Source organism: Gobius niger, assembly GCF_951799975.1.
Source record: "Gobius niger genome assembly, chromosome: 18".
In the NCBI taxonomy this organism is placed as follows: domain Eukaryota; kingdom Metazoa; phylum Chordata; class Actinopteri; order Gobiiformes; family Gobiidae; genus Gobius; species Gobius niger.
The window spans coordinates 14,486,512-14,499,163 of NC_136869.1; the positions used below are offsets into that span (position 1 = coordinate 14,486,512).

At 40.0% G+C, this 12,652-nt stretch overlaps 1 protein-coding gene across 7 annotated transcripts in view; it reads right to left on the bottom strand.

Moving 5' to 3' along the window:
• Positions 1–8,206, bottom strand: part of mllt10 (MLLT10 histone lysine methyltransferase DOT1L cofactor) — a 42,705-nt gene extending 34,499 nt beyond the window's left edge. For all 7 annotated transcript variants that reach the window (XM_079575799.1, XM_079575798.1, XM_079575800.1 and 4 more), the window contains exons 1-2: positions 7,832–8,206; positions 962–1,041 (exon numbers count right to left, since the gene is read on the bottom strand). In XM_079575799.1, the coding sequence (XP_079431925.1) occupies positions 962–1,041; positions 7,832–7,994 (243 nt within the window). In that variant the 5' untranslated portion in view covers positions 7,995–8,206. The remainder of the gene's footprint in view (positions 1–961; positions 1,042–7,831) is intronic.
• Between the last annotated feature and the right edge of the window lie 4,446 nt (positions 8,207–12,652).

The following is a 12,652-nucleotide window of genomic DNA, read 5'->3' on the forward strand; positions in this document are numbered from 1 at the left end:
TGCAGGTCTGGAGTGTCTACAGCCTTCAGTTTAGCGGTAAGTCATGCTGACACTATGCGCTCTGTTTGGATGCGCGTATGACACGTGCTCCAGAGCTTACATTTTGAGGAATATAGACTAAAACATGCACTGTCACTGTAGTACGGTGCATATCGTCAGATTTTTGCACCGCGGTGCACAGTGGCACTGTTGCAAGAACCATGTGCTTCCTACGTGGCGCCACATCTGAATTCAGCAGATCCGAATTGTGGCACGAGGTTGGGCATTGCCGCGTGTCTCAGCAACCTCGGAGTGCGTTCTCTCACAGAAAATAATAACGGCAGCTTTTTTGGCGCGCCTCAAAGCGTCTCGGTGGCATTTCCTGCAAGATTTGAACCATAGGGCTGCAGCTAACAATTATTGTCACATTTGAGTAGTCAACAATAAAACACAGTATTTACAGTCATTTGTCAGTGACACTGTCTAATTTTCCAAAGGAATAAAATAGGACAGAAAGTCGTTTTAGTAAAACCAGCACTAGCCACAGGCTCCAATAGTCATGATTGATTGATTAGTTGTTGCAGCCATGGGCGTTGTGTTTGTATTTACCTACATTTTTTAATTGAACTTTAAAGAGACAAGATGTAAGTTGGTCATTTTATACTCACTACTGCCACCTCAGGTCTTACGCGTAACTGCAGCTTCTATATTAAGCTCGTGTATGACGGCACTTCAGACCCGAAGTAACAACTTTTTGAGTGACAGTGCAGGATTTTAGAGGCAGTTGTGGTGAACAGGTCTGGGCTCATTCTACACATTAGGACATGGCTGGAACATGTAGGGGGAGGAAAATACTTCATTTTAACATTTTTAAACTCTGTATAGTCCCTTTGAGATAAAAATGTGACACTTCAGTTACACAGTGTTTACTTGTAGCATAATAACGCTCATGTAAAAGTGCTGAGTTGTGTGCATGACTCACCACTCGAGCCGCTCTCTCCTGAGATTCACACTTTCTGCAGAACCATGGACCGGTGGGCACCGACACAATGCCGTAACACGCTGCAGAGAAACAATCTGTCATCAGCTTAACCACATCTGACTACGTGACACCTGAAAACTCCCTCACACCTAACTAAGCAGCTTCATTTCAGAGTCTTCAAAAAACATTTTGTCATTTGCATTTTCGACAGTCTTTAACAAGACAATGACACCACCAAACCGGCATTTGTCATTTTAGGAGAAACCTTTACGGTGTGAATATCATAGCAGGATTTTTTACAACTTAGAAGTCTTTTCAAAAACAAGTGGTGTCTATTTGTTTATTTGCGTCCGCTTTCAAAACAAAAACTTTATACTCAAACAATTGGCGGCTCTCCAATATCACATCGATAGTGGGACACTACTATCTCTTCTATCAAAGTCAATAGCTAACACAAAATAGTGAAATGTATTGTACACTTCATGTGATGATACAGAAAAAGTTATTTTGTTCATGAACGGGAGTTGTTTATATTATTTCATGAATGGGAAAAAAATATTTCATTTGATCCTTTTTCATAAAAAAAAAAAATGATACTCCCTCAGCTAAAGTATTGTAATGATCTGGATGTAGGATGGGAGTGAGGCTCAGGCCTTGAGTTGCAGCTCAGCAGCTCTCGGTAAATAGCCTACCTCTTCACATTTTCAGATTATGTCTGATCTGACCAGAGCTCATAATCCATTGGAATAAACAGTTATAATCCACAGTTCAGAGAACAAAATACTCCGGTTACTGAGTTCAGAAGAAGAAACTGACCCCCAAATTACAAAGCACCTGATAAATAACTAAACCAGAAAATGTTATTAACACCAAATGTTTATCAGCTTGATCAGTTTGTTATCAAGTTATGATATACATATACAGTGGGGAAAAAAAGTATTTGGTCAGTTTCACATAGACATTGTATTGGATTTTGGCCAAATACTTTTTTTCCCCACTGTATATTAATATATAAAGCTAATGCTCAAATCTTTGAAGCATTGTATTGTTACATCAGCTCATATGATTGCTAGGCTAGGCTAGGCTAGGCTACACTAGACTACACTAGACTACACTAGACTACACTAGCCTACACTAGCCTACACTAGCCTACACTAGACTACACTAGACTACACTAGACTACACTAGACTACACTAGACTACACTAGACTACACTAGACTACACTAGACTACACTAGACTGCCCAAAACCACACTGCTGGAACCCACTAGTAAACATGAGAAAATAATGCTGTAAAAATCTTTTGATACGTTATAACACGGAACCTAAATATAAACGTCTTCTCCCAATTTTCCTGCTCTGAACTCATTATTCTGTTGTGCCCTTCATCCGCCCCATCACTTCATGTTGCAGCATGATAATGGATCTGTAAAACATCCCAGTACTTTCATTGCCAGCACAGTCACCGACTATGTCACCCACTGAGCATGTTTTGGATGCTCTGGATTGGTGTATACGACAGCATGTTCCAGTTCCTCCTACTATCCAGCAACTTTGCACAGCCATTGAAGAAGAGTGGACCAAAAATCCACAGGCCACAATTAACCTGATAACAGGGCAGTGAAATCCATTGAAATTCAATTTCGATTACTACACGATAGCAAAAATAACATAATCGAAACAAAAGAGCAGACCGAGTCTTCGTCCCAGAAAAATCTTCTAATCTATGATTTGATCAGATTCTTTTCCCCCTTTCTTCAAAATAACTGCTGGCTAATTTAGATATGTATATATTAATTGTTTTTAGTTAAAGGTACTCTATACAACTTTTAAAAAACAGTGACCCAGTGGCTGTATGGGTGGTTAGCATAGCGCCTTTACTTACCATTCCCGGTGGCCAGTAGGACACTTCAGGAGTAACTGTTTTTTAGGTTTCTAGTAAGTTTTCACTTCTGATTGAACCGTCTCCATGGTTATGTATACATTCCATTCAGAAAACCTACCAGAAACCCTAAAAACCTTCAAGTAAAATTGATCCTGAAGCATCACGGTGACCCCTGTGATGGAAAGTAAAGGTGCTAAGCTAACCACCACTACAGCCGCTGGGTCACTGAAAGGTCAAATATGCACTAATAACAACTTTTAATTTTTACATAAAAAGTTGCATAGTGCACCTTTAAAGTGCTTCAACAAACCCAAAAATAGCAAAGGCAATCAGTGTAAAAAACTGAAAAGTCACTGATTTGCAAACATTAGTGTCTCCAAAATATCGTGTTATTAACGAGTAAAACGGAAATCAATCTTAACGGCGTCAATTTTTTTTTGTGCGCGATTAATTAGTCTCAATTTGCCAACACACATTAAAAAGCCGCTGCGTGAGCCGGTCTGCAACAGCGGTCACTCAAACGGCAGCGTGTCACGTGACCGCGAGTTTACAGGAGAAATATGCAGTATTTATGTTGCTACTACCGCTGAGGACACCTGTGAAATCACTGATGTCAAACAAAACGAAGTTTGGAACTATTGGAGCAGCCGATCGACCTGACGCTACGAAGAGAAGCTGATCTCCTCAGGGCAGTGAGAAGTTGTCGTCTTGTTATTTTAGCTTCGCCTTTGCTTCTTCCTTGCATTATCTTCATCACATGAGCCTGTCACGCATGTGCTTGGGCACTGCTGCTGTTGTGCATTTGGAGCAGAAGAGCTATAGCACAGGTGGGCAAACTGGGGGCAAAACCAATTTGTCAAGCCCTCAACTTTCTCTCCATGCTTGATATGATTTTTTCTGCTTGTTCCACACCGAACTGCGTATATACCACCGCCAGAGTGGGCTCAAATGCCTCTATACATTTTTTATTGTATGTATTACAGTCAAAAGTGACTATATATCAAAACTGCTAAGTCAATGCAGTTTGAATTCAAAGGAGGATCTTATGATCTGCCCCTTTGATAACGTTCTGTTGTTTTGTCTTTTTTAATATTATGATTTTAATTCAATATTTAAAATTACAAACAAGCGAGTTCCAGACATGATTTATGCATTTTGCAATGGGAGAAACTTGGGCAGAATTAAGTCCAAGTTATTGTTGGTGCAGCCCTCTTATTCTATTCAGGGACTCATTTGGCTCCCTATGAAAATCAATTGCCCACCCCCGAGCTATAGGCTCTGTTCGCTAAACTCTTTTCTTTAAACTGAAGAAAACAAAACATACTAAATACTAATACGGAAAAAATAAATGAATAAAATCCCCAAAATTAAATTTTATGAAAATATGAATCGATTTGATTTAACAACTCGATTTTTCAATCAAATCGATTTTTAGCCCAGCCCTACGATAGTGCGGCATGAAGCACAACTACAAGCGATCACAAGGATGCAGCTGTATTTGTGGGCATTTAAATTTTAATACATCTTTATTGGTGGGTTGCAGGTTCTAGAATATGATGATGTCATCGGACCCAGCGGGGGGCAGGAGCCTGTTTTTCCCATTAACAACATTACACTTTCACAAGTCGTAGCTAAAAAAAATAAATGAAAAAATAAATAAATAAATAATAAATAATGTAAAATACATGAATTTAAAAAGTTATCATTAATATCAGTCACTGGGTCCATGATCTCTCTGGACAAGACCAAAAATGTCCTCAAAAACAAAATAATATTTCCTCTATATAATAGTATAGGCCTTTAGAATGCTGTGATGTCACCTGCAACCCAGCAATAGGTCACTCTTGTGATAACGCCACTGATCCATGCTCTTCTTCACTGATCCATGCTCATCTTCTTTCAGACTGCAGCAGAAGTTTTGAAGCCTCTTATATCCTGTGCCCTGACTGCTCCTTGTGTAGATTCATCCAAAATTCAACAGAGGAGCATTTCACCAACGCGGATCAAAGAAAACTCACATCATTTCATGCCGCTGGGATTATTGTTTCTACACATTTAATGTGCGACTACTACTTTAACTAATAGTCTGACATGAGGCAACACACGGCGCTCCTTGATTACATCATCATCATGGGTGCAGGCCCACAGGAAGCAGGAGTGAGGGCACAGAGGATTTGTTTACAAAGTGAACACATTTGATATACTTTGCACTTTTCAAAATTTCAAAATTTTATATTTGGCGCCGTTTAAAAAAAAGGATAGAAAATGAATTAGCCAAAAAATAATCTTTTAATTTTTTTTGCTCTATTATCGAGCAGGCCTACCTGATCAACTCTACGTGAACGAGACGCGAACTGCGTGAGGCAAATGGTGGTCACACCAGATACTGACTGGTTTTCTGAACCCGCCCAAATAAAGCAAAACGTGTCCTTTTATTGTAGACAGCCTCAGGCACCTGTGCAATATAATATATAATTTATGCGGTCTAATCAGCATCGTATATGCCACACCTGTGAGGTGGGATGGATTATCTCAGCAAAGGAGAAGTTTTAGACAGATTTGTCAACGATAGAGAAAATGTTTCATGGCGGTGCGGTAGTGCAACGGTTAGCGCCTACCAGGGACGGGGCCTTTCTGTGTTTGCATGTTCTCCCCGTGTCTGTATAGGGTTCCTCCGGGTACTCCGGTTTCCCCTACCACTAAAAACATGTACAATAGGCCAGGATGAATGAGAGTGTGTTTGAGAGAGCAGGTGGGGACGACGGATGTCCCGACCAAATAAACCAATAAATATAAAAAATTCATGTCCGAGGAGTTCAGTACATGGAAAGATTAGAGCAAACACAAGTGTTGCGTTCATATTTTTCTTCAGTGTCCTTAGATCAACTGTTAAAATAGTTACATTCTGCTGAAAAATGGCAGAGAATTTTATGTCAAGATTTTTTATGAATTTCATCCTCAAATATAACTTGTGTAGGCCACAGTATTCTCAGCCCCATTAGTTTATTTAAAAATGTATCTCAAATATACTTTACCTTTGGGGGCTACGAGCACAACATTGATTGCTCCTATCCATCAATAGAGGGAAAAATACAGATATAGGAACTGCACTTGTTAGTTTGGTCTTTTTAGGCTGGAGAATGTCTCCAAAAGTGCCATCATCAGTCGTCAGCCTTATGATGAAGGTGGTGAACAGAAAATACAAACATGGCATCATTGATATTACAGTGCAATATCACAATATTATATATATTATATATATTACACAATATTATTGCGGTATTTCACTAAACCAATTAAAAAGGAAATGTTCCTTTCTAATTTAACACAAATTGTACGATAGTTGTACGAACTAGTTTGCAGCATTGTGTCAATTGTGTCAAAAGAAGACATCAAACACTACATCAAGACTAAAACAAGACTAAAATTGAACTAAATTAGGACATGTTTAACTAACACTGAACTTCCACACTTTCAGTGCTGCATTTTTTGGTTTTGGTTGAATTTGCAAAAAAGTGTCCGGAACTCAGTCCAATGACGGCTTTAGTGATGCTGCGATGTTTTGTGGCTCATGCGTTATGGATATTTCATCACCTAATATCTCGATATAATATATTTTGCGAAATATTGTGCAGTCCTAGTTTGAAGTAATGGAATCTAATGGGGTTGTGGGGGGTCAGATAAAAGAAAAACGAAGACTTGGCTTTAAACGCCTCACCTAGTTTTGGTATAAACAAAGAAATGGCACTTGGGAAAAGACCTCATACCCAGAGTCAAACATGGCATGGGCCGTTTGTGTTGGGGCTGCTTTATAGAGACATTTCCTTCGTGATTAAGAGGGTAATAGACTTCACTATATCTTAAACACCAGCTTGCTTCAGACAAAAAGCTGACATTGGGACGTTTTTGGATGTTCCAACAGGGTAGTAATCTAAAACATAGGCTGCCTCACAAATAAACATTTTGACCTGTCCATTCACCTGATCTATATCCTGAAAACGTGTGAGTCTAAAGATGTCACCTTGAATTTCACATGAACATGTTTAAAGTAAGATTCTAAAACAAGTCCAGCAAGACGTGTTACTCGTATGGTTTGGATATTCTGCTTTTCATCCGAGAGGCTTTTGAGGCTCTTCAGTCCAGGAAACTTGATTTAAGATAAAATATGTTTAAAATACCCCGGTCAGGATGACTACTCTCTACTGTTTGGAAAACTAACTGCTCTGATGGAGCGCGCCTGGACAACTTAGGAGTTTATCAAAAATACATAAGGTAAAATGTTGTGCAGTTTATGAATTCCTTCAAATGAAACAGTTTTATCATTCGGTGCTAGTATAAAAGCATCCAGTAAGTTTCAATTGTACTGGTGATATAAAAGTAGGTCACCAGGTCAAAACATAATATGGTAAAAAAAAAAATCACTGAAAAAGTCTCTTAAAAGCGCAGTGTTTACAAATACATTTAGGTGCATCTGTATATGAAATGTAGCACAATATAATAATAATATAAATGTAAGCGTCAGACACTATTGCTAAGCTAAAAGCCTTCTAGCATCACAGTCTGACATGCACTTGACTTGGAGACTGTCCATATGTGCAGTGACACTTCACAAGCGTTTGTAAACACGGACATAATGACAACACTGTCGTTACACTCGTCAAAGCCTGGCAACTGTTTCCTACAGTCATATTTAAAGATTTAGAGTATTGTATTCTCGTTGAACACTTCATTCATTGTCTGCGTAAATAATAGGCTACCAAAGGAATGCATGTGTATCGTGTATCTCTGCACGGTCGTCTCCTGCGCACACGTGCATGCATGAGCAGAACAAACATGTCACATTGTGCAGGACTCCTGGTCGCGGCCTGGCCTCGCTGAGGGCAGGCGAAGGCTGCAGAGCTCCGCGTAACCTTGCAGCCACACAGCGCCAAGTAGCCTCTGAGCTAACAGCTAATCCGAGCGGAGCTAACACCCAAACATCTTACCTTGGTGTACGGCGACGTTGCAGCCATGGCCGTCGCAATAAACGAGAGGGTTTTCCGCCCAGCCTCTCTCATCTGAGCATACGCAGCACCCGCCAATCATCTCCTTCATGTTACTCGTCAAGAACTCGTCGTCCACCGCCAGACAACGCTCGCTGGAGACCATCTACGAAGAAAGCGGACATGCGGAGGGAAACGATGTCAAGATTACCTAAATCACTGGATTAACACGAGCGTCCTTCCGATGCGACGCGGCTTTAAGCTCCGCGCGGCCGAAATGTCATTTTTTTGAACGTGTTTACATCCCATCCAGCGCGATATTTTACACCAAAACATCCACTTCTCAGCTACAGCAGGAGAGGGGGACGTCGTAGAGAACAGGAAGTGCGTAATGACGAAAGGCGCGTCGGGTACGTGCGCCCTCACAGGAAGTGCAGGGCTGGCTTATGAATTCACATCGTTTGCACCATAGGTTTGCACATGGCCGAAAAGCATTGCTGGCGTAAGCTGGCTTGCAAAAATATGTATATAAAAATGCTTTCTTTTATTGTGTTAAGATGATAAAGAGTTGTAGCCTGCTGACGGGAAACATGCTCATGCTGAAGGGACTCCTGTCATGACTTTGTTTTAAATAATCAGATTGCAAGACAAGATACAGTTTTGTTATTGTTGTTGTGGTGGTTGTTTTTTCTACTAAAAGTGTCAAGGGGTCCCACTGATACATTGGTGTGTTAAAGTCTTACAATCAGCAAACATTAGAAAAGTCACTGAGATTGGCTATCACTGGCAACAACCTATAGATTTGTGCTTGACTGATGCTACAATGGAAATTCTAAAACAGCACAATTTCAATTTCTGAAAGAGAACCTTCTCTGTTGCATCTGCCCTTTTGCTTCTGTATCAGTTCCTCTATCTTTCAGGGTATACTCCAGGGTTCAGTCTTGAGTAAATTTTGTTTGGTCTGTATGTTTTGCTCCTTGGTAGGATCATTCAAAGATTCACTCATTCTCATTATTTCTATCACAGATGTTGACAACCTTCAGGTATAATTTGTGATCTTAATGTGTTGCTGCGTCTGGAAGCCATTAGGATCAGGTTAGTCAACTATCTACACCTAAACTCAGACAAAACTGAGGAACTTGGCGTCTCCTTTAACAAAAACAAACATCAAAACATCATCTTTGGTTCCGGGCAGTTGCTTTATTATAAATGTAGGTGTTGGCCTACTTTTGATGCTTCAATGTGTATTAAAGGTCATATTCTTTCAATGACCAGTAGACTTACTTTTTCAAACCACCTGAGAAACTTTGGGAAGCTTATAAGAAGTAGGCTTTGCTGTTCCATATTGAACTGGACATGGTCCACGCCTTATTTGTTTCATCAAGGTTAGACTGTCGTAAATATCTGTTCATTGGTCAGACCAAGTCACCGTTCCAATTAAAAATTAATTATGTTGCCAGATTGCTAACAAAATCCAGGAAGTACAGCCACATTTACCCCTGTTCGGACAAATCTGCCGGTTGTGCACAGGATTTTTTTCAAAATGTTGGTGCTCCCTCACAGTCGAGCTCCATAATACTTCTTAAATGACACACACACACATTTTAAAGATTTAGATCCAGACTTTCCTTGAGTTTTTGTAAAGAATTACATCGTTTTGCCTTATCACTTAGGCCAATACATACATTTTTCCTGTATTTTATGATTGTATTTACTGCATGTTTGCATTCTATTTATTGTTTTTGCATTACAAATAAAATACTTGCTTCCTTACACTTGCTTACCACTAGCCTATATCGTCTGAGATGTTTGCCAGATCCTTCAAAATCTTTCCCAGGTTCTTTACCCAAAAAATATCAGAGAAAAAGGAAAGAGGGATTGTGGAAATGGAAGAAAAAGAGTTTAGTGTAAATGAAGCCACTCAAATAGCTAGTTGTAATAATAAGTCAACTTAATGTAAGCAGTAATAATATGAACACCAACAACAACATTATTATTATTATTATTATTATTATTATTAGTAGTAGTAGTAGTAGTAGTAGTAGTAGTAGTAGTATTATTATTATTATTATTATTATTATTATTATTATTATTATTATTATTATTATTATTATTATTATTATTATTATTATTATTATTATTATTATTATTACAACAACAACAACTCTGGACTTTCAGTCAAAGGGCATGCTCTGAAAAATGAGAGATACAGAGATGGTTTTGTTGGTGAACATAGCGGACCGAATCCTCTGTTTACAAGGATGCTTCTGAGTGCGCCTACAGTACATGCTATTCCAAGCACTCAGCTGCTGCTTGCATCACCGGTCCGTCTGAGCAAGCTCCCGCTCTTGGTTTCCAGAGAAACGTAATGACTTGCCAATAATGCGCAAGAGCACACGAGCGTCCTCCGCGTAATATGGTGAGCGAGAGGTCTCTGGGAGTGCCTGCCCATTGTTTGCTTTAATTTCAAATTGCTCAAATGCTGCAGTCGACACCGGGCACTGCACTAAAAGGGGGTGTGGGGGGATGGGATGCTGAAAAAGAAAAAAGTGATTCGTGTGTGGCAGGGGAAAACCTATTAGAGCTGGAGAGAACAAAGGGAGGCAAAGGAGGGGGCCTTCGTTCTGTAGGGGCCTATACTGAATCATTGAAAATGGGAAATAATTTTTACAACTTGCACTTGATTAAGTCCAAGTCTGCACGAACCATGTAGCCTATGCTTCCAGCTTGTCTGAAGCTTCTTTCTTTCTCTTCAACCAGATTAGTGAAAACTATGTCAACAATGACGGGTGTCCTCAAAGCGCATGAAGCCTGGTGCTTTTTAGAAGTAATTATTAATCTAGAAAATCATTTAAGTGCTAATGTGTAGTCTTTCCACATCATTTAGTCAAAGGGTAAAGGGAAGAAAAATGAATAACCCCAACAGTGTTATATACACCCGATATGGTGTGTGTGTGTGTGTGTGTGTGTGTGTGTGTGTGTGTGTGTGTGTGTGTGTGTGTGTGTGTGTGTGTGTGTGTGTGTGTGTGCGTGTGCGTGTGCGTGTGCGTGTGCGTGTGCGTGTGCGTGTGCGTGTGCGTGTGTGTGTGTGTGTGTGTGTGTGTGTGTGTGTGTGTGTGTGTGTGCGTGCGTGCGTGCGCGCGTGTGTGTGTTCATCGTCTTTTTCTCAAGAGTGGCAGATTTTGACTTGTGTCCTTGCATCGGTTATAGTTATAGATCATCTGCATACTTTGCTGAAAATACGACGTTGGGAAGAGGGAAAAGAAGAATCATGAGGGATCTTTACGCACGCATTATTTGCTGTTCCACTTTTTCAAGATAATGTCTAATGGACTTTATATTTGTATTCTGTTTACATCACAGTCATTGCGGGAATTACTTTTGGTAACCTTTTAGGCGAGTTGCAGAGAGGTCCAAGAAGAAGAAAAAAATACAAACACTCTCTCAACACGATGGGGTCAAAGGTGGAGAAAGCCCTCCCCCACTCACTGTCCGCACACACTTCGGGCTCGGATTGCATGAAGAAGAAAAAAATCACACCCAAGGAGGCGGGGGTGGAGAGGAATTCATTGTTTTGGCATGAAGCAGTGCGTTTGTGTCATAAAAGTCTATGATTCTACAAGTGCTTGTGCCTCCTTGACCAAGTGTCTCTATAAAACTAGCAGCAGAACAAACTAGATGGCACATCTTTGACTGTCCAAATCCGCCAGGTTTAGTGGTGCACGCGGTATAGGAGGTTGAACTTCTGCGCAATGCCATTTCCATCTTCCCCGAGTTAGGCTGCACAGTCTACCCACGTGCCTAAACCAGTCTGACAGTCCCACCACACGTCAAGTCTAGAGGAAAATCAAATCGTTTTTAAAATCTTATAAGTTATCGCTCGTTCATAAAGTACAATTGTTTATTGTTTGTTTATTGTTTATTCATTTTGGAATCCCCATTAAACAAACAATAAACAATTGTACTTTATGAACGAGCGATAACTTTAAGATTTTAAATACGATTTGTTTTTCCTCTATTTAAAATCGTATAATTTGACCCATATGTTTTTACGTGGTATAGTTTCGGTGGAAAACCAAATGGAAACGTAGTCGTTTTACGCATAATTGCCCTCGGTCTACACAGACCTAACAACATTTCACATTGAATACGCAAGAAGTAGTGAACACGTGGTCAACAGATTTAGTCAATGAAAATAGTTATCTTAACTGCCTAAATTGGTGAGGCGCATAGACTTGGAGCGATATGAGGAAACACTCCCCTGCCCTGTGCGTCTCTCACGGCCACTCGCACAGTTCTTCACCCCTTGCAGATGGTCTCAGCATAAGGGGCTCGAAAAGTGGCACAAATCTACATGACAAAGAGCCCTTAGTATAGATTTACTTTTTATGATTGATCGTTAGTTAGAATAGGGTGTTGATTTATTTTAAATAGGCTACTTAAGTCAAAAGTCAGCCAATTTACACTTAAACTAAGCACTGGACAATATTTTCTCCTGGAAAAAAATACAACACACACACCGTATATAAAAACTATTAATATACTTTCATTTTATTATTTGAGCGCAAATGTAAAACTGCATTAAATATGAACATTTCAGGCTGCAAACACAGAGTCCTACATTTAAACCTGTTCACCCAATGCAAGCGCATAATTACTGATATCCAAAGAACGCTATGCAACTTTGCTCAAGCTGAAGGAAGTCGTGGCTGAAACAATGCAACTTTGGGCTCGAGTCGTAACAGATAAGACCGGCTCTTGGAGCGTGATGAGGTCGGATGTGGAACGACACAAGCCTCGCTGTGTGTCTCAGCTGTATCTCCC